Below are 23,777 nucleotides of genomic sequence, written 5' to 3' on the forward strand. Positions count from 1 at the left end.
GAATACCACTAGCTGTTGTCTCCTCATCCTCATTCACAGCCATGCTGATAGTGCAGGGGGTTCACTCGCAGGCTATTCTTTAGTCTGGAGGCTTGTGGGGCCCTCGGTGCCTACACATAAAAATAGCAGGTATTTCCTATTGAAAGGATCGTAGCCACTTCAACTGGCTATCTAGTTTACCCCATATCGGAAGAAATACCATGGCTTAAAAATCTGATCAATATTATAAAAACAAGTACTGTAGTAGTGTAGTTGTGAACTTACTGGCCCCAGTCTTACTGGAGGAAACGCGGGCTTGCCTGCAGCTTGTTTTCTCGTTCCAACTAGAACATTCGGGGGCATCCTGCAATTAGCCATTGATTAGTATATTTAATGATAGGACCTAGCGTGACAACTTAGACACACTGTTTGGTGTTGGTAGTATTGGTAAGTTCTGCGCCTACCATTACACCAGCTATTAGCAAAGATAACGTGGTTTGTGAATTTGTACATGATACTTTCCAGGCCTCAAGCTAGAAGCGTAATCATGATCTACAAAACTTTAGTACAGGTATACAACTGGTGGATTTTAGTATTAATCATTTCAAATCTTTTATTGCGCTTACCCCTTTTGTGAAAGATCTCGGCTTTTGTGGTTTCCTGGAAGATTGCGTTCTCGAGCGTGAGTAGACTCTTGCGGGTACCACTGCCACTTGCCTCCGTTTGAATCACGCGACGGGCCATTAATAGGTGTTAGTGACTTATGTTTTCTTCTGTGTAAGTTACTCAAGTCACCCAAGTTGTTCATGTCACCCAAGTTTGACTCGAAGGATGGAATGTTTCCGTGCTCTAATTTACCTGTCAGAGTAGATGCTTGTTATAAATACAGTCTGCATTCGAGGCACCTGGTAGGCTCAGCGGTGTTAGTTCATTCACGTACATTGTTTTGAAGTTAATAATGTCTCATGATTGGGTGTTGTTCAGTCTGTTAAACAACAGCTATGCATATCTACTTGTTTAGTGGTACTCAGTCTAACTAAAAGTCTTTGACTAATCCTGTTTCAAAATTTGATTGTACTCGAGGCAAAGACTGGCCATGTAAGTATTTCGCAAAGCGATATCTGTAAACCTGCCGATATCATGGTGTACATGCATGCATTGTTAACATGGTTAACAATGCATGCGTGCGCAATGATATGTCAATTTTCTATGTTATTGTTAACATTACAATAACATCTATTGCATTGCTATTGTCTACTGGTTTCTACTGGTATAGATAAACGTTAGGCTCTGACAACTCTTAAATGATTATTAAAGACAGCCTCTAAGCCAGCAATGTAATAATTACAAATGGCCTTCACCTCGGTAGTAATCCAGGTCAGGTATACATGATTGAGTGAGCATTCTGATAGACTTGTTAAAACTGTCTTGAACATGCTTCTTTTCAAGCTTGAGGGCATTCAATTCTTGAAGGTCAAGGTCGAATTCTGGTGCGTAGTCATTAGAGTTGTAAGGGTTGTGGTGGTAGTTATGTTGGCGTTTTGCCTTTTCTTCTACCTTCTTCTGGAGCTCAGCCATTTTCTGTATATAGCAAGGTTTTAACTTTCGAGTTTATGTGGATCCAAACCGATTAGTACATACCGTATGTATGAAAAAGGCCATATTAAAATCCTCTAATGCTTATAAATTGAGGTTTTAAAGTATGCTAATAGTGATTTAACTTGTCTCAAAACCATGGAGCAAGCTGTATGTTACCTTAGCGGCACGCTCTAGGCTTCTTTCTTCAGAATAGCATGGTATCCCTCCATTAGACCTGTGTTGGTATGGGTTGGCAAATCCTGACTGAAGCTTATCAGCGCTGTCTAGGGATGCTCCAAATATTTGGTTACATCTTGCCTTATCTTCCATCTAAAAAATCAATTGACAGTATGGACTTTGTCAAAAGTGGTAATTAAATGCATCCCAAAAGTGAGATTAAAAATAACAAGGACATTTGTTGAAAATCTTGTCATTGCACAACAGTTTTCGAAATGCTTTTTCTGCCATTTTTAATGTTTGCAGTAGAACAATTTGGGCTTCTGAGATCAATTCTCTATAAACCATTGATTGAAAAATAATTTAGATAACTGAGAGTTGTGGAAATCGACTAAACTTTAAATGCTCAAATACCAAACAGTAATCAAGCTTTAGAAGTTGGCTGCCCATAAAAATAGTGTGTTAGGAGCAGACAACTTCGTCAAAGGTTTATATATTCATGTACATAATGTAGATCTAGCTGGCAATCCATGCGCTACCACACTAGCTTGAAACAACAAAGAGTTCACACACTATGGAATATGTACAAATTAGTAGTTTCTGATAGCCAAAGAAGAAAAACAGTATTGGGGATCAAACAAGCTGAAACGAAGATTCTATGCTGCCCATAAGAAAGCAGCAGATTCACTGTAGCCACACTTTCTTGGTGCTACTAATTGGAACAAAAGGTAACACAACAAAGACAGAGGATGTTTTTAAAATGAAATAAGTTGGAAAGAAAGAGATGATCTAAATGACTAGCTAGAAGTGCTCCATCTTACCATCGATGAGTAGTTTCCTCTATGGTGGGGACATATTTATACGTAGTCTACCTACACGGACTTTGGAATTTGGGGAAGCTGTTTGGGGTAGCTATGGTTGGGGATGCTTATATGACTACTGTCTCTTACCCTAATGTCACATTGTTCCAGAATATTGGCTACGCTGATGGGATTGCTTAGACAGTTCTGGTTAGTGTAAGATATGCTAGTGGTCAATGCTAAAGGCGCTGTACTAGAATAATGCTGCCAAGATGGAATTTTGAAGCTACTCTCAGGGCTATCGGGAAAAATATGACATATCCTTGAGGATACGACCTGTGAAAAAAAGTAACACCAAAATATATGTACACTTGTCTTACTACTCATGCATAGACAACCATTTACAGCTTTAGCTCATGTTTTACTATCCAGCTGCATGAGGCTAATCATGGTCCAACCACAAGTATGTCAGTGAAAGACCGATTAAGCGAACCCAACACTAGCATTTCTTAGTTATGACTACAATGTAATAATAAAAAAGCTTCCTAGGATATGAAGGATGAATGCTTTAAAAATAAATATTGATGTGGATATAGAAATTAAAATAGAACGCGAAGATTATCTTTTCCTATTTCTCAGCCACTTCATGTGTTTACTTATACACCTTGGGTTAAAGAATACATGCCAATACATGAAACTGGAATTAAATGTAAAACAGAAAGGATAATTACTCCTTAAAATGGTTTTACACCTATAGGTTTTTTAGTGAGAAACTCTTTTTCAATAATGTTCAAATTATTCTTGCCCATGATTGGTCAATCAGTTTTAATCATGAGCTCTTCTACCCACTCAGACATTACAGCTTTATAAATACTGAAGATTTCAGTCATGATATGTTTATCCTGACTTGGTGTATTTTACAGTCTCAGACATATCAAATGTAGTGGTCAGCTTTACTAGGCGTGCTTAAACTAGTATAACAGTATAAAGTAATATCTATATGGGTGAGCTTACCCCTGCAGAGCTGACTGACAATGTAGGTTCTCCTTCCTGGTCCTTAATAGCTGGAAGGACCTGTAAAGATCTGACCAATATATCTAGATGCAACATTATAGAGTAGCCGACACAATGTAGGGCAACTGATTATAGAAGGCCAAATTGTTGATTAGTCATAGAATCTCTTGAAGATTATGTATCTCAAATAGGTTATGTGGAATTAACCCCCCCCCCACTACCCATATGGAGTTAACTCCCCATTACCCATGGTCACAGTACCCATGTTACGTATATGTAACAATAGTTTTGTAGAGTTGTCCTACCATAAATATTGAAGTAGATAACTTTCACCTAGGCTGAAAGAGCTATCTGTTAGCAACACAACAAAACTAAATTTGAATGGTTTGCAACAGGTCATGTGACCTGGGTGCTATTTTTATTTAGTTTCTTAAAATTTGAAGCAAATTGTCAAGCACACTAGAGCTATCAAGCTGGAATCTATTGTAATCTATATATATATTTCTTAATGTTTGTCGTATGTAGGTTTGTAGGATTGATTGTCCGGCTAAAGATCTTAAAATCTTGGAAAAATAATCCGTACCGAAAAAGACTCGAACGTTGACCCTGCTGTTCACCAGTCTAACGCCTTACCCACTAGACTGCAGAAATCAAATTGCTAACTTGCCAATATAAGTCAGTATATGAGAGCAAATACCTAACTGCTTTGCATATGACGCGGGTCATAGCATAACGTCACGAGAAGCTGTTCGCTCACATTATTAAACTGAGTAATAGCGAGCAACTCTCACTACTTCTCATTGTTTATAAAACAAAAAAATTTTCTCAAGATATGTAGTTTGAAAGTTAGAATGGCAAATTTTGTTATAATTATCTTAAATACAAATCAATTTTCTGTCCAAAGACTTTTTTATTACCCGGGCAACGCCGGGAGGCACAGCTAGTATGCCAATATATGTCACATAATAAAAACTTGTGAGAGAATATGAAATTGCAGCTTTTGTTTTTGAATTATAAAATAAAGTGAAAATTGATGTAAATTGAAGTGAATCATTGAATATTCTTCTTAATTTACAGTCTTGTTACCGCGGGATTAATGATTGCAATGTGACATGTGAGCCAGTCTAACTTAAAGTTACACCCTCTCCTCTTTTTACACCATAAAATTTTCACAAATTACATGTATTTACAGGAAACCAAGAGAGTGTCTATCATTTGATATAATCAATTTTTGATTTCTCAAAAACGAGTAATAATTCTGAAAGTATATCAGAAATTAGATTAGGTATCTCCGATTCACACAATGATACGCAGTAATGGCCATTCATAAAACTTACAAATGCAATTTTTGCAGTAAAATCTTTAAAATTCATAATGCAAGATTCCATGGTGATAAGGACTTAAAAACTTTACATATTCATAATATCTTAACTAGAATTGGCTGCTAGTTAGCCAAATCACTGAAATAAAAATGCCCTTATTATAGTACGAATAAATGAAAAAAGTGTAGCGGTTGAATGCAACCATAACATGCTGTTGGTCAACTGACAGCCAAGCATCACAGTTTGGTTCTGCACAAAATATTTCTGGTAGATAGCAACATCGCAGTCGCTGAGACTCATGATTAGGTGTACACGCATTTCGCAGCGGATAATTGAAGGTCAAATAAAGGTGCCTTTGGGAGCAAGCTCGTCAGACTCGGCACAGCTTATTGCAATAAGAACACAATCATTTGATACTATCAGCCATGTTTCAAGCTGTAAAACTTACCGCTAGTTTGACTGAATCCTCTTCTTGCGACTGTCTTGGAGGCGCAGATGAATATCCTATTTGTTTGGGCTGCCCACCCGCAGGTGCGCCCGTAGCATTACTTGGTTTTGATGTCTTTGTAGCAGCGGGCTTGAAGTTCCTCAAAACATATTCATCACTAATATTAGAAAGTGTCTACAAAATAAAATAGTTGCAGCAACACAGATTCCTCGTTACATAACAAGTTAATAGTAGCTGTACATGTATAGACAACTCCCAAAAATCGTGGCTAATTTGATCACCTTTCCAGCTTTTTTGTTGTCTTTCTTTTTTTTGTTTTTCTTTTTTTTCTTTCTAGGTTTCTCTTGAGACACTTCGGGTTCAGACTCACTATCGCTGTCACTAGATCTGCAAAGAAATGCAGAGTCTCAAAAGAGCTCTAAGATTTCATAGAAATAAATACCAAAGTTAGGCATGGAATTTACCAGGGCGGACGACGTATTCACTTGGTTTACAAACTGTGCTTTAAGCCGTTGTGTTTAAAGCTGTTGCACATCCTGATGGTCACTGGCACTTACTTTACCCATATTACAACATACAGTATTACAAAATATTACACACAAGTCAGCTTTATAATACTTGTAACAAGACAACCATTTCATCTTTAATTTTATGTATACCTATATACAAGTGGGTTAAATCCGTGAGATGGATGATTAATAGTTTAGTAAATAAAACAACTAAAGGAAATACATAGATAAATGACCATCCAACTACAAGTAAGTATTTATCCATCTACTTGTAAGTGGTACTAAGGAAAAGACACACCCATTCAGATTATTTCTAATGTTTTCCTCAAAGCTACCTACTCTGATTGTTGGGTAAAGCTGGACACTATAGAAAGGTTCTCTAGTAGACCAAAGCACTCCTGAAGAGAATTCTCATTGCTGTCTGTGATGAGTTTAAGTTGCTCCATCGCTGCCTTTGCATGGCTGACGCTGATTCCAGGGTCAGCTTCATCGGAGTAGTTGTTTGCCGCTCCCCTCCCCTTTTTCCGACTCTTGCTATCCCTTCTGTTCGCTAAAGATAAAGAGAACAAAATAATTTGTATGCATAGTTAAAGGTGGTGACTCTATTTAGCTGTAGTGAGTGTGACCAGCCTAGAACCTAAACATGTTCATCGTTTCATGTTTTGTTCTTCAGACCTAAATAAGGAAATATATTTTTTAAACTGATTCACAGGTAATTGACTAGCATTTACCCACTTTACACTAGACATGCATTTTTCTCAATTTACAAATCATAAACTTACCAACATGTGTCAAAATAAACTTGCACAAAATTTTAGTAGATTTTATTCAAAAGAATTGGTACTTTTTCTAACATTTGCGATTTTTTTGATGTTTTAAGTTATCTGACTGTTGAGATGTGTAAGATTAGAATTGATAAAACTTGATCGCGGTTAAGATGCCAAAAAAAGTGTGAAATGACATCACATAGTGTGTTTCAAGTCTTGTTACTAATCTTTAGCGAGTCTCAAGTCTTTCTACTAATTTATAGTGAGTTTCAAGTCTCCCTACTAATCTATAGTGAGTCTCAAGTCTCTCTACTAATCTATCGCTTGTCTCAAGTCTCCCTACTAGTCTATAGTGAGCATCAGGTTTCTCTACTAATCTATAGTGAGTCTCAAGTCTCTCTACTAATCTATCGTTTGCCTCAAGTCTCCCTACTAGTCTATAGTGAGCATCAGGTTTCTCTACTAATCTATAGTGAGTCTCAAGTCTCTCTACTAATCTATAGTGAGTCTCAAGTTTCTCTACTAGTCTATAGTGAGTTTCAAGTCTCCCTACTAGTCTATAGTGATTATCAAGTCTCCCTACTAGTCTATAGTGATTATCAAGTCTCTCTACTAATCTATAGTGAGTCTCAAGTCTCCCTACTAATCTATAACGAGTCTCAAGTCTCCCTACTAATCTGTAGCGAGTCTCAAGTTGCTCTGCTAATCTATCGTGAATTTCAATTTTTTTAATAATCTATACATATACTGGGCCTCAAGTCTTTTTAATTATTTATAGGGAGTCTCAAATGTTTTTGCTACCCAACAATGAGATGCTTATGATGTACATACTTGAGGATGGTTGTCCCTTGGCTGATTCACCAATAGAATTATCTTCTTCGGTCGACTCTTTCTCTGGTTGTTCACCTTCGGCAGTTTGACTTTCACAGACCTGTTTTGTGGTCGTGATGAGCTTACGTTTAATAGAGTTGTTCAATACCTGCTGCGTAATGTCTTTGGCTAATTGGAGAAAGGCTTGAGCCTCCACTCTAAAACGAGGCAGTGCATTATGATGACATTGTAACTATGGTATTTGTAGCTGCAGTTTTTCTATTTATGTAATGATTAGAGCAATTAATTTTCTTTCCATCAATTTTTACCATCTGTCATAAGGCTAACTGTTAGCATACTAAAATGTCACAGGGTATTGGGAGTTACTGAATATAACGCATTTACACCTGGTATATAATTTATAAGCGTGTTGAATAAAGTCAAGGTTTAACAAGTTGTAAACAAAGAAACAATTTTTTGATTTATAAGAGCTGTGATGGTCAGCAGGTGAGCTACAAGAACTATGATTGCTTAGCAGATGAGTTATAAGAACCATGATTGGTTAGTAGACAAGCTACAAGAACTATGATTGGTTAGAAGTTAAGCTACAAGAACTGTGGTTGGTTAGCAGGAGAAGCACTTATGACTGGTCAACAGGTAAACTGTGAAAACCATAAGTGGTCAACAGATGGACTACAAAAGCTATAAATGGTCAGCAGGTAGACTGAAAGGACTTCAAGGAGTCAGCAGGTGAACTAGAAGACCTGCAGTAGTGATGATCAGCAATTGAGAAATATTTTAGTAATCCACTGAATAAAACTCATTAAAATGTGTAGAAGTTATGGACATTATCACCACTATGCAGCTTTAGTAATCAGGACATAATGACCTTGACCTTCTATAGTAACTCTTAAAAGTTATCTCTAGTTAATATGAGACTCATCGACTTACTCTTTGTCTTCTATGGCTTTAGAGTAGCGCAGCACGCCTCTTGCAAACAGTGCGCCAGCGTCCATGAAGTCCTGTTGATTATAATGCCTTGCTCCATCTCTACAACACGCCTTCTGTGTGTAATTATTGCAACAGGCAGCAGTTTAGCAAAGCGTTTAGAGACAAACATCAATAATTGCACAGATTTAATCATCTCGCATCAAAACCTTGAAACAAACGGAAAAAAATTAGATAAATTTGCAATGTATCTTCATAGCTGGATAAATTTATAAGTTGTAGATAGCTGACCAACCACAACAATCTAGACCAGGGGTAGCTGACCAACCACAACAACCTAGACCAGGGGTAGCTGACCAACCACAACAACCTAGATCAGGGGTAGCTGACCAACCACAACAACCCAGACCAGCGGTTCCCAACTAGGGAAGAATTTCTCCCCAGAAGAGAATTTTGAATATACAACGGAGAAACAGAGAGGTGTCTGATTTGATGTTTGTCCTAGAGTCCCGTGTGAGTTTGTGTTTCATCATTTAACATTTTGATTTTATCTATAACACTAGTTGCTAATAATGAGCTACTAGTCAGAACCCAAATATATGTGAACACATCCATCCAGATTTTGATTGGATAGCAAGTTAACCTAGTCATAAACCGATTCACCACCATGCTGAAGGCCATGTTTAGTTGTGTGTTGAATGCGTGCTGTATAAAAATTAATAGTATGTTGGTATATGTTTAGATATGTACAATTAAATGGGATTATAATTTGTATTGGTTATTTTTAATCATGTGAGTTAAAAGTGCGGAGAAACCAAATTTATGAAAAGGCAAAAGGGGAATTGAATGAAAAAGGTTGGGAATCCTTGACCTAGACGTTTAGTATAAGTAGCACGCGGTTTAGAAAATTCTAGAATTCCAATTGCAGGTTATTGAATCCTTGAGCTTTAAACTTGATGCTGTGTGTAACTGAAAAGTTAGGCTTGATGATGACAGACCCAACTCACTGGTCGATTTTGGTCCCTGAGAATGTTGCCTCCATAGTAAAGCTATTTGCGATGTTGTGCTGTCGAAACATAACAACTCTGCCTGTTGACTCCTTGCACTTCCTTATTGCAAACCTTGAGCCTTGAAAGTTGAACATTTCTGGATCCTAAAAACACCATAAATAAATTATTATATGACTCCAAAGGTTGAAAGAGGGTGTTGCAGCTCGGCCAACTTCTCATAAACATTAATTTACTTTAGCAGTGGTATTAAAGTGTGTTGTGGGTACAGAGATTACATGTTGTAAATGTTAATGTGTACAAACATCCCTCGTATTCTGTAATGATTCATTTTGTTCTGCTGAGAATGGGTCTGTTTGTTGTGTGTGCGCATCAGCATTTGCGTTTTAACTGTACACAATCATGAAAGAAACAAATAAGAATATAGAGATAGTCATTTGTAAAACTTTCTCAATTGCTGAGACAACTGGACAACCATTGAGAATCGTGCAGAAACCTCTACAGCCTAAACTTTAGCCGTTGGTATATTTTAACTTTTATACATAACACATACAACCGTACGTATACATGGATGATGCCAAGCCTTGTAGTTTTTTCATAATTTGAGAACCAAAAAAGTAGTCATTTACATAGGTTGGACAATAAGGACAGACAACTTCCATCACAGTTAATGCTAAACAACCACTATCATTGTAAAAATAATAAAATGCTTACCAGCTGGGATATCATGAATGGCAACATCCTCTCACTCAAGAAATCTTTGATAGTTCCACCATTTACATCAGGGTTGCTCGGGTCAGCCAAGCTGTTACCGTACATGAAGACATTCGCCCTCCGACTGTGCCCATGGAAATCACAATAGACAAACACCTGTAAATGGAATTACAAGTTTGCATAAGTGGGTTGGCTGCTCCTTACGATCCCTGCTCTCAGGCAAAGGGAAAGCATTTGCCCCATTGCCTCATGCTTTCAATTATATTTGTTTACCGCTCTAGAGGAACTCAGTACAGACAACATAAGTGGAGAAATTTTAAGACAGATAGCTATACAGATGACTGGAAATATTACAGATTGCTATACAGATGACTGGACATATGACAGACAGCTATACATATGACTGAACATATGACAGACAGCTATACATATGACTGGACATATGACAGACAGCTATACATATGACTGGACATAGGACAGACAGCTATACATATGACCAGACATAGGACAGACAGCTATACATATGACTGGACATATGACAGACAGCTATACATATGACTGGACATAGGACAGACAGCTATACATATGACCAGACATAGGACAGACAGCTATACATATGACTGGACATATGACAGACAGCTATACATATGACTGGACATATGACAGACAGCTATACATATGACCAGACATATGACAGAAAGCTATACAAATGACTGGACATATGACAGACAGCTATACACATGACTGGACATATGACAGACAGCTATACATATGACCAGACATAGGACAGACAGCTATACATATGACTGGACATATGACAGACAGCTATACATATGACCAGACATATGACAGAAAGCTATACAAATGACTGGACATATGACAGACAGCTATACATATGACTGGACATATGACAGACAGCTATACATATGACCAGACATATGACAGAAAGCTATACAAATGACTGGACATATGACAGACAGCTATACACATGACTGGACATATGACAGACAGCTATACATATGACCAGACATAGGACAGACAGCTATACATATGACTGGACATATGACAGACAGCTATACATATGACTTGACATATGACAGATAGCTATACATATGACTGGGCATATGACAGATAGCTAGACTCAGGTCAGCCAAATGATAACAAGAAATATTGACTTAACAATACAAGATGCAGGGCTGTAGTAAGAGTAATAATAGACCTCTGCTGCTTCCAAGTTCTCAATTCAATCTTTTAAACTTAATTTAGGAAAGCAGGAAAACTGCATACCATTGGTTCATATTATTAACTAACAAGATGGCGGCCGTAAGTTCATTTAGCTTGTTTCCTAGGATCAGCCTTACAACAATGGCTGATAATAGATTGTTTCTAGTTACTCATTCTTACATGATGCCACTGATGCTGCAGCTAAAGTCAAAGACAAGTACCAAAATCAGCAGCTAACATTTATGACTACTTGAGATCCATTCTGACATGTTTCAACATTATATGTACATCAATTATATGATGCACTGTTTGACGGGCTACAGGAATGCTTACAAATGAGCTTGATGATCGCTACATATATAGCTACATACATGAATATAGCTAAATATATAGCTATATGCATGTATATATCTAAATATATAGCTACATACATGTATATAGCTAAATATATAGCTACATATGAAGCTACATATGAAGCTACATATGTAGGGACATATATGATATATCATAAACATCATAAATGATCAGCTACATGATCAGCTTTATAGAAAAAAGCTCGCTATTTATAGAACTTCTTGATAAGTTATACTTTACTAAAATACTATTATTACACAGCTCAGTTTTGTTTGGAGGAAGCAGTTTATATCTTCAGTTTGCTTTGTAGGCACCGTTCATAAGTGGAGCTCTTTACAGAAAAGAGGTACAAATATACACCACTGAACTACATATTCATTGTTATTATTCCTACCAAGTGTACAAATATAAAAAGACATAACACTCTTCATTCCATTTGTTTAAGTGCATTTTCTGTTATGATACATGAAAAAAATGCAACTGAATTGTTTTTAATAATTTTGTATCAAAGCATTTCAAGCTAAACTTTATTTTCTCCATTTTTTGCTATTTGATTGTAGTCAATGACAGTTAGCGATACAAACTCTTGGCGATTTTTACAACTGTTTTGAGATATACTGGTATGCAAAAGTAAACTAAACTGTTTTACAACTTGTTTTCTATGATTATTACATACCTCTTTGCTTTCTTGTTTGATTATTATTATTATTATTATTATTATTACTATTATTACGACTTGACATATCGAAACTAGAAATCTTTCTCATGCAGCATTTTTTCTATTCAAGCCTACGCGTGTTCTATCAGCAATGCTATCTTCATGATAACGTATAACCACTGACGGGTATAACCACTGACGGGTATAACCACTGACGAGTATAACCCCTGACGGGTATAACCACTGACGGGTATAACCACTGACGGGTATAACCACTGACGGGTATAACCACTGACGGGTATAACCCCTGACGAGTATAACCCCTGACGGGTATAACCACTGACGGGTATAACCACTGACAGGTATAACCACTGATGGGTATAACCACTGATGGGTATAACCACTGACAGGAATAACAACTGGTAAAATAGTTAGCTGATAATCTAAGACATGATCATCAGTTTGCTGGGTAATTGGAGCAGTGGAGTCACAGCGCAATGAAGACTATTTTGGAAGACTGTGGTTGAGGCTGTTCGTTACACCGCCCTCAATAAAGATGGATCTCAGGAACTGAATGGGTGAGGGGAGACAATTACTTAATTTTTCATATTTGTTATGTGAGTGTTTTATAAATGCCGTATTTGGAGTTTTGATCAATGCTCACTGGTCTGGTTTTAAAAGACATTCAATATGTTAAGTGAAGGTAACTCAAGGTAATGAATAGATAAGTTTCGATGTAGAATTCTGAATTAGTAAAAACGAATCTAGCCGTGTCACTAGAAGAATGTAGAAGTGGTAAAAGTTTTGCATGAGAAGCAACAGAGATGCTACTTACTACACAGTATTATTATACATTATAATTATTATTATTATTATATAACTTAATATAATTATAAATAATAAATAAATAAGTTATAAATATATTAGATATAATTAAAACAAATATAAATAAAACAATTATAAATTTAATTATATTATTATGCTATGTTATATTATGCAACATGCTAAACATTAAGCACATGCAGTAGAAAGACAGTTTTGTCAAGTCGTAGCAAAAACCTACTTACACCAGATTCCTGTTGCAATGATTCGACTAGATTCTTCACGTGCCATATTGTAGGAAAACGGTCTTTACTCGGCCACCGGTAGTTCCTGTTGAGATCTCTAGCCTGCAGTGAGCATCTGTAGTTGCCTACTATGACACCATCCGGGTTCAGCATAGGAATGATCTTGAATACGAATCGATCCCTTAGTTCCTGAAGGATTGTGTTACTGGATCACATTCATACGAGTTAGTATATTTTGCAATCTTGTAGAGACTGAGCTAAAGCTCAATGTCATCTTATTGGTTTAGAGACTTTTAACTAGCCAATCATCAACTCTTTTATCAAATTACTATTACAGCATGTTTTGTCTACATCTTCTAATACCTTTTGAATGTATTACTGACAACAATAACCAACAATTTCATTTCTGAAATAGGCTTGCTACTATTATAAGATTAGATTTTACTTTTATATTGAAGACTGTCATTATTTTTTCTTTTGAAATTGCTACATAAAAACATTTTTAACAATTTTATTGATAGCTGTTAAAGCTTCAATGTATCTTCTACCTTTGCATCCGGATCATCACTTATCAGGAACTCATAGAGCCCTTTCATCATCCAACTGGAGTTGCTCTCTCCTGGATGAACTCGACCTGACACAACTATACACTTCTTATTGCAGTGTGTCTTTTCTGTAACATTATACTCAATATAAAACCATTTAGAATGTGCTTCCACCTTTATGTCAACATTTAAGGAAATCTTTATTCCAACTCATTGAGCTCAGACTCAAGAACACATTTCTAGGGGCTTACCAAAGTTGGTTATGGTGAGCAAATAGCACTCATGTCCCGCCCGTGATGTGCACATCACTTCCTGTTTGAGATATGACTTGTACCTATTGTTACATGTCAACGATGCGAGATCAATCTTGAGGTCTGAGTGGGAGAAGGGATAGCAATGCGCGAAGTAGCAAGTATCCCCTCTGTATGGGAATTCCAACTGCCACTCCAGTTCATAGTATGCCATCTCACGATTGAGCAGAGTGTTGAGAAGGTGCTGAACATTCCGGCCATAGCTATAAACAGAGTTATATTAGCATTTGCTTCGTTCTTAAACTCCTCTTACCACAACTACCGGTCATGGACAATTGATCTAACAGCGACTCATTCAATTCCATTTTTTGATCAATAAACTAATTGTATCAAAACCACAACTAAATGCATATTCACACAAAAATCCCAAACCCCGAACTTCTAAAAATTTACACAAAACTCAAGCACTAGATCAAAAAATGAAGACAAACTAAATCATGCACCACTTTGAAGAAGAACCGTGTTGTAGTATCGAAACTCGTACATGTATGAGGTAATACCAAATGCATGGGCTTTGCAGCAGTATAGAAAATATAACTAAAAGTTGTTCTTGAACTGAACAAGACAAGATAGTTTTTACGTAACAGAGCAGCAGCCACAGTGTGCTTGTCACCTTATATGATGCCCGTGTCTGATCCAACCCTGTCTCTTGTGAATGACTAGCTGTTCAGAGTACATGAGGGGTCGCATACCTGTCCATAGTGTAATAAATATATAAAACATAGACTTAGGCTGTGATATTATTGGCAACACACATGCTCGCAGTGTCGCCACAACCATATTAATGAAAATCAAGCTAAAATTGCTCTACAAAGATATGAAAATTGCAGAAAACTTTAAACATGTGAAGAAGATTAACACTAAAGCAGGCCATAATATCTTAAGAATTTTACTCGGAAACCTTCAAGAATTTTATGAAATGTTGAAAATCAAATTTTAAGTGTATGTGTATTGTTGATAAAAATGAAAAAGGAAAATGAATTAGACTTGAATAAGCCTTGTCTCCATCATGCTGATATTTAATAGAGTAATTTTAGTTTGTCTTGCAGCAGAACATTTCATGTTGCGCTTTTAAAAGGTGCAACATAACTGCCTGCCGTGAGGCACTTTATTAGATACCCAAAACTGTATCCAAAATTGATTCGTATTGTAGTTACTAAGGATTCATACAGTTGTTACTGAGGATTCATACCATAGTTGTAAAGAGAGTCCTTTTTTAAGAGGTTGACTATTCGAAACTTGTATATAATTCCTGGCACCATATTCTGCACACGAAAATAATACCACTGTGTGTGCCGCTTGGTGAACATGTCCGTCTTGAGCACCAGTTCATATTCAAATTGGTTTCTAAAATTGACAGGGATACAGTTTTAGCAATTGCATAATAGCAATAAACAAACAAATGCATCATCATAGGTGTTTAAACTTAGGCTGAAAGTAGACAGTGTGCTACTAGCTGGAAGCATGATCGAGACACTATATGTACCGGTATATTATACACAAACAACACACTGTAGACAGTTTTTAGGTGATGTGATTACCATACTTAACTATTAGATGAAAATAAATGTACTGTCTTTTGTATCACTCACACTCTTCTGGCTTGTCTAAGGTTTCCGCTTTCGAATCGTGACTCGAAGACTAAATTTGGAGCTATAAGTGGGTTGGTTGGCTGTTCCACTTTTTGCACTTTTGGAGATTTCTGTGAATCATAGACAATTCCGGAACCTCTTAATTTGTGTGTAAATGGAGTAACTTGATTCTCATATGTTCTTGATCCAATGACTGCAAGGAGAGCCAAAGCATGAAGCAAATATCTAGGGATGGTTGCGGAGGCCTAAAGGAAGGTTGCAGATATCTTTATAAAACCTTTGTCATCTCTTAATAAGCGCTGCCAATAGAATATCACACCGTACCATATTTCACTGAGGAGTAAAGTGGCTCTGGTTCTGCGGGTATGATATGCTCCAGCTTTGGATGTGGCAGAAGAGGTACTAGTGAGTTGGCATCGAATGAAGTCTGTGAAGTACTCGCAACTACTCCAAAACTGCGTAATAGATAAAACATAATTCATGTAATTTTATTTACCTTTACTTTTCATACAGCATAAGTCCTAGGGGCAGCACATTCCCGGCTCCTGATAAGTATTCCTTAACAAGGATTTCCACGTATAACTGATGAAAGCTGATAATCACAATATAGGAGACACAGGTGGCATGTCTGTTTGCAGACATTTTTTGCAAAGGGTTTCAGTATTCTGTAGACTCTTGAAAAATAGCAGCTATTGTAAAGGCTTGGAACCATCAACTTCCAAAAACTCTGAATATTTTTCACAAACGCTTCTTACGTCATGCAAAGACAACTAGAAAAAATAAAGTTACACTAGCATTGTAAAAAGTTGGCTCTGCAGGAGATGTCCAGGTTTTCTCAGGCTAGCCAAACGCTCCTAATCTCAGCGAGAGGATAAGAATAGGAACATTCTAGAAGCTAATTGATTAAACACTGATTGAGCTGATTGACTGGTAGAGGAAATGAGCCCAACTAGTATTCCTTTGACTGTAGGCTCAGCCTTAGCTTTAGTTCAATTCTAATTGCATTAAATATCTGTTGAGATTTGAGGCTACTGCTTCAGAGGATCTTTGAACCATCATGGTTTAAATGTTCAGTTCAAATCCAGATTTACAAAACAAACTTATGAATGTGTAACCTTGCATCTGATTTGACGGATGTATTAACCCTGGCCTATAGGCCTATACATTAGTTTTATGGAAATGAGGCCAGCATTATCGAAGGAGCCTTTTCCAGACTTTTTTTTCCACATTTGTATAAGATTCGATTATGAAATGTTACCTCTGGCACTACCTTTGTTTCAAATTAGGTTTTTAGCACTACATTTGTGTTAATTATTCGACGCTTTGAGCATTATCTCCACCTGCTTATTGAAAGCTGAAGTTGAGTCTGACGATGACTCCTTTACATTGTGGAGTCTTTTTAACTTGTTCAAGCATCTCTGACTCGATAGCAGTGAAACCTGAACAACACCACACTGTTAGTATAGGAACCTGGACAACACCACACTGTTAGCATAGGAACCTTAACAACTCCACACTGTTAGCAGTGGAACCTTGACAACATAGCACTGTTAGCATAGGAACCTGAACAACACCACACTGTTAGCATAGGAACCTGAACAACACCACACTGTTAGCATAGGAACCTGAACAACACCACACTGTTAGCATAGGAACCTTGACATCACACTGTTGAAACAAGAACCTCGACCAGGTATCTCGGTAGTTTGAACCACTTTCGTTATAATTGGCTGTTTTTCCACACTGCTCTTTAGCTTTCCATTTCAATGTATTTGAATAACAAACACTTACTGTTGGAACACGCCGGCTGGTCTATCGCGAGGTTCATAAAATTGATATTGCCTTGTCACTTCCTTCATCTGCGTCCCCTCTTCAGTCTGTTCTTCCTCTGGCTCCTCCTCCTCCACTCGCTTACCTTTTTCCCAGACATCTAGTCCGAGCAAACGACCCTTTATCTGGCTTATCGTTTCCTGTTCTCGTTTCAAGTAGAATTCCTCGGAGAAGTCTAGATGAGCGTTGAGGTCATCAGGGTCAAACCTGTAAAAATGGGAGACAGTAAAAAGGCACCTCCACAAGTAAGACGTGAAGGGAAGAAAAAGAAGACATGTGATATGCCTGTAGGATAGTAAGGGCGGTAATTGAGTGGTCTTTGGGTTGTTACTATAGGAATGGAGTTCACGGCTGAAGTAAACAAACTGTGTCCCGGGTCAGTGTCATATATTATAAATAGTATACACAATCTATATATAATATGTACAATTACATATATATAAATATGTATATATATGTATTATATTATTATATAACACACACACACACACATATATATATATATATATATATATATATATATATATATATATATATATATATATATATATATATATATATATATATATATATATATATTTATACATTGTACATTATATTAATTTTTTAATAAAGAAATATATATACAATATATACAATTACGTATAGTGTATATGTATGTATATATATATATATATTCATTTATTCAAAACTACATATAACTTCTAAATCATAGAAAACATATATTCTGAGCATGGGTGACAAATATGCTGAGCATGGGTGACAGATATCCTGAGCATGGGTGACAGATATGCTGAGCATGGGTGACAGATATCCTGAGCATGGGTGACAGATATACTGAGCATGGGTGACAGATATGCTGAGCATGGGTGACAGATATCCTGAGCATGGGTGACAGATATCCTGAGCATGGGTGACAGATATTCTGAGCATGGGTGACAAATATGCTGAGCATGGGTGACAGATATCCTGAGCATGGGTGACAGATATTCTGAGCATGGGTGACAAATATGCTGAACGCTGGCAATATATACATGGGCATTGAACATGGGCAACACTGATCTTCAGAGTCTCTGTAACTCACCGAGAATGAATAAAAAAGATTTTCATTTTATTACAAATGGATGAAAACGATCAGTCACTGAAGAAGACGGGATTTAGTCACGGATGTTTGCTGTAGTAGCTGATTTAGTCACGGATATTTGCTGTAGTAGCTAATATGTAATCAGCTAATCAACTCAGCTGATTATCCCATGTCCTGGTATTAGTTTACATTCACAGCCCACAATACATTGTGAGTAGAGTCAGGCTTATGTATACTTTAGACCAGATATGCCGCTATTTGTCATGCTAATATTTCAATCCTTTGATCACATGACCTTTAACTTCTCAGCTATCGGTAAGTAGGATTTGTGTGGTTTGGGTTACTCAAAGGAAGGAAAGACTAACGTCAATAAATGATCAAAACCAAAACAAGGAAAACCATACATACTGATACATCGAGTTCACATGACAGTATTTCTGTCGTGTTTGTGCTGTTCTTCATTATTGACAAACGATATGATCAACTAGACGTAAAATCAAGTTCTTACAGGTTACTAACAACTGTGGGAAATGTTCCGAACTGTTTCGATATCCTTGCCGCACTCTAACAACACTCATTCGATGACAACTCCCACTAAACCGCCTATTCAGCAAACCTTTTTATTTATTTAAAAGCTTAAAAAATAGTCTGTGAGTCAAAAGTAGGATTTTTAATATTTGAAACTACCACATATGTCAAAGACAAAAGGTTAAACCTAGAACAGCCTCAACTTCTCACCAAAGGGAGGGTGGAGGTGCTAATGGCCCTACTTTGTACTGTCAAGACCTTTCCTACACACAGAGAGTTTTGAGAAATAAGCTAGAAGCAATATAAATGACATTTTGAGCTAGTGAGGAGTTCCTCCATTTATCGAGACTCTTCTGAAACTAAGGCTAAGCACTTGGACATAGTGAGTTAAAGCAGACATTGAACAGTGCCTGAATACCGGTCCCTTGCTGTTAGCCCCACTGAACACCTTTCACACTTAACTACCCAATAACTTACTGCCACTATTCAAACGATCCATTGATTTGAAAACTTCGTTCGTGCTACATTGCGAATGTTTCACAAAATATTATGAAAGGTTGTAAGCCTAGTTGCGTTTAGACTGACATCAGATCAATGTCATAAGCCAATGCTTAGCCTTCCATACCGTATAGAGAAGTCAATAAAATAATACTTACCTGGACATATATTTAAACAATACTTACATTTCTAAATGTACATGCATATGCATAGATTTTGCTTGTTAGCTCATTTTTTGAGCTATGGTTGTGTAAAACAACTTATGTTTTGGCTAACACAAGTGGTTGCCCACAATATAATTAGACCTAAAACATGCTAGTTCATTCATTGCCCAAAGCGGAATATCCTTGAATATATCCTAGTATCATGGAACGTTTTTTTTTCTTACTCTTGTGCACGACGCGCTGCTTCCTGTCTTTTGCGCAGACGTTCTAAGGGCGGTGTCTCGGGCAGGGCATCAGCGACCCTTTTTGCCAACTCCTCTTCCATCCTTGTCTTCACAGACGACTTCCACTCATCTTCTTCTCCATCATCTGTCAACCAATAAACTGGAGTTACCTGGGTTAGAATACTCATGATAAACAGGCCGTGAGCGCCTCTATTGATTACCTATAGAATAATGCGAGTTGAGTAAGTCGGGAGGGAGTCGTTGTGAAACAGTTTCCAGCTTTGTTATTACAATGATTATAATATAATGACTATCACAAAACTAACAAAACATGTAAATAAATTTCATATGAGAACGTTGGAACTGCTGGAGCAAATGTTTGCGCTGTTGAACGAGTAAACAAGCTGTCAGCATTATAATCTTTCCTTAAACGGCCTCCTCTGAGAGTTTGTGACAAATAGATGATCATAATTTTCCCCAAAATTTGTCGCGGTGGTTATAAATGCATGTGTACACGCATAATATACTACAACATAACTTTTTGTTCCACAGATATCTTTATTTTGTTCCAAAGATATCTTTGTGAACTAAGCTTTGCATACTGTGCTTTACATCTGTATAAAGTATAGCTTACAGGCTGAAGTGTGTAGAGGCCCTTAAATAATGTGTAGCACGAAGTAAACAATGTATAGTGTATGATACATAGCATATACGGTATTATCTAGTTTGCAGCATACATCTTGTAGTATGCATTAAGCAATGAGGACTAAAGTCTAGCGCATAACCTGTAGTGTGTCCATGTCAAGGGTGGATAACTTTGAGAACTGTTCGACATGTAGACACGAAAGTGGTAAAGAATTCTCCAATTTATCCTCTAGTTAAATATAACATTGTTTGATTACAGAAGTAATCTAGTCAGTTTAACAGCGCCAGACTCAAGTAACTCAGAGAATAAAAGTGATTATTTTATTAAGTGAAAAGAAGAATGAAAGTATTTAAGGTTACAAGTATTGCAAAGGTTGGATCTAAAATAATGTTGGTAGGTGATTTGAAGAGAAGCATTCATGACAGAAGTACACGTTTTTTTCTGATTGTACTCAAAGTTATGTATAGAATTGGTAAGCAGTCAACATCAAATGGTTCTCGGTGTTCAGCAAGAAAGTACCTCAAATTCTTCATCAATAAAATGTTTGAAACCAAAAACAACTTCAAGTTTGCAGCTGAGCAAAAACTGCATTTGTCACAACTTACATAGCACCATCATGCTTTCTGCTGTTTGATGGAGCATACCTTTTGCTGCAAAAACCTTGAGAATAGAAGTCAATTTTGTCCTATTAAGTAGGCAGCCCATAAACCGAAGTAAATCAATAACGCAATCGCGTATGAAGAGAATTGGGTGCTAGCTCCGTTTTAATTTTGTTTCTCAAACTTCCAACTTTGCAATGCTATGTAGCCAGACATAGCAAGAAATACAGCAATAATATGTAGCCAGACATAGCAAGAAGTACAGCTATGATATGTAGCCAGACGTAGCAAAAAGTACAACAATGATATGAAGCCAGACGTAGCAAGAAATACAGAAATGATATGTAGCCAGACGTAGCAAGAAGTACAGCAATGCTCTGTAGCCAGACATAGCAAGAAGTACAACAATAATATGTAACCAGACATAGCAAGAAATACAGCAATGATATGTAACCAGACGTAGCAAGAAATACAGCAATGATATGTAGCCAGATGTAGCAGAAAGTACAGCAATGATATGTAACCAGACGTAGCAAGAAATACAGCAATAATATTTAGCCAGACATAGCAAGAAGTACAGCTATGATATGTAGCCAGACATAGCAAGAAGTACAGCATTGATATGCAGCCAGACATAGCAAGAAATACAGCAATGATATGTAGCCAGACGTAGCAAGAAGTACAGCAATGCTCTGTAGCCAGACATAGCAAGAAGTACAACAATAATATGTAACCAGACATAGCAAGAAATACAGCAATGATATGTAACCAGACGTAGCAAGAAATACAGCAATGATATGTAGCCAGACGTAGCAAGAAGTACAGCAATGCTCTGTAGCCAGACATAGCAAGAAATACCGCAATAATATGTAGCCAGACATAGCAAGAAGTACAACAATAATATGTAACCAGACATAGCAAGAAATACAGCAATGATATGTAACCAGACATAGCAAGAAGTACAGCTATGATATGTAGCCAGACGTAGCAAGAAGTACAACAATAATATGTAACCAGACATAGCAAGAAATACAGCAATGATATGTAACCAGACGTAGCAAGAAGTACAGCTATGATATGTAGCCAGACGTAGCAAGAAGTACAGCTATGATATGTAGCCAGACGTAGCAGAAAGTACAGCCAATGATAAAAGACAAAAGTTAAGTAACTCAGCATATGACTTACCTTCTGTCCACTGACTTGAGTCGTCTGAATCCGACATTCTTATCTAAAGGTCAGCAAAAGTCAGAGGTAAGTTGGAAATCAACTAGAGGCAGCGGGTATAAAAGATAATTCAAGCAAATACTCAATTGCTACTGATAGACCGTTTCAACTCAGTGTTTATTTGACAAGCACTCGAATAACATTTGAGACATTTCAAATAGTTACAACCCCTGTATAGACTTGGACTGCCTGTCGCTACGACTCCTGAATACATAACTGAACATTCAAAATAGAGTATTAGGGAGCAGTTTTTTAATGAATTCATTAACACAATGCCCAGATCAATTTTAGTTCACCCATTTCAATGCAATTCTATACTCCGGCAGCATGAGGTGAAGCATTAACCAATACAATATCAAAAAACACTTTGCATGGCAGAGCTTCTAGTTCATTAGCCTGCTGTTGCTTTCCCTGTACTTGCTTTTTAAAGTCACTTGGTGTTAGACTGACACTTTGTGAGATTCTATGCATACTGCACTGAACGGAACACAGGCTTTGTTTTCACATGTACTGCCATGTTATGCCTATTAAATGCTGACTCGATGCTCTAATTTGAAGGGTTCTGCATGCATATACATGTACCTTTGCGAATTTCTCTGTGTGTTATATTCAAAAAGACACAGGAAACTGTTTCAAAATCATCAACCATTCTTTATTAAGCAGATATCTAATACAAACAACATGGGTTATTGTTAAGAAGTGCATACAACTCCAAATATATGCTAGTTTCAGACTATGCCTACCTTCTGGATATGAAATCTGTAGTAATATTTGCTAAATACTAGTTAGTAGATGATGTCTTATTGCCAGCTAAGCAAATAGTAGCACTATGTAAAGAACCCATCTTCATAGCTAACAATTTGTAGATCAGCCGAAAACATGTAAAGTGCGATGACACTATTGTACAAGAGAAGTATACCAACATGTAATGATCTCTTGATGTTATCATATTAGTACTCACAAAAACCCGACATGCCCACATGTTTCTTTTTCTTGACACTATTCTACTAATACATAAATAAACATGCTTGAGTCACTCTACTAGCCTAGTTCTCTTATCACAATTTTCTGTAATCTTTTATAAGCTGTGAAAAGACATCTGCTTCCATTTGACTCTCAGCTTGATCAAGCTGAATGAATTATATATTTCTTATAA

At 36.9% G+C, this 23,777-nt stretch overlaps 1 protein-coding gene across 1 annotated transcript; it reads right to left on the bottom strand.

Annotated features, from left to right (window-relative positions):
• Window positions 1-9: 9 nt before the first annotated feature.
• Window positions 10-22,619, bottom strand: LOC137393979 (cytosolic carboxypeptidase 2-like). Its single transcript, XM_068080696.1, has 23 exons — window positions 22,583-22,619; window positions 20,153-20,297; window positions 17,616-17,861; window positions 16,149-16,279; window positions 15,825-16,017; window positions 15,425-15,579; window positions 14,846-14,924; window positions 14,173-14,435; window positions 13,925-14,049; window positions 13,377-13,565; window positions 10,074-10,229; window positions 9,360-9,505; window positions 8,356-8,454; window positions 7,426-7,622; window positions 6,167-6,377; window positions 5,600-5,705; window positions 5,319-5,492; window positions 3,549-3,608; window positions 1,735-1,887; window positions 1,341-1,560; window positions 606-837; window positions 265-343; window positions 10-110 (listed from the first exon to the last, which is right to left on the bottom strand). The coding sequence occupies exons 1-23, from the start codon at window positions 22,617-22,619 to the stop codon at window positions 30-32; spliced, it is 3,477 nt and encodes a 1,158-aa protein (XP_067936797.1). The 3' UTR covers window positions 10-29.
• Window positions 22,620-23,777: the final 1,158 nt, after the last annotated feature.

Source organism: Watersipora subatra, chromosome 4 (assembly GCF_963576615.1).
Source record: "Watersipora subatra chromosome 4, tzWatSuba1.1, whole genome shotgun sequence".
Lineage (NCBI taxonomy): Eukaryota > Metazoa > Bryozoa > Gymnolaemata > Cheilostomatida > Watersiporidae > Watersipora > Watersipora subatra.

Excerpts from the sequence above, each read along its gene's own strand:
- LOC137393979 (XM_068080696.1), bottom strand. The coding sequence starts at position 22,619 with ATGTCGGATTCAGACGACTCAAGTCAGTGGACAGAAG. Across the intron at positions 10,230-13,376 it reads CATTGCAACAGGAATCTGGT|GTGTTTGTCTATTGTGATTT; the intron begins GTAAGTAGGTTT and ends TTCCATTTACAG. Across the intron at positions 344-605 it reads CGAGATCTTTCACAAAAGGG|GATGCCCCCGAATGTTCTAG; the intron begins GTAAGCGCAATA and ends GGCTAATTGCAG.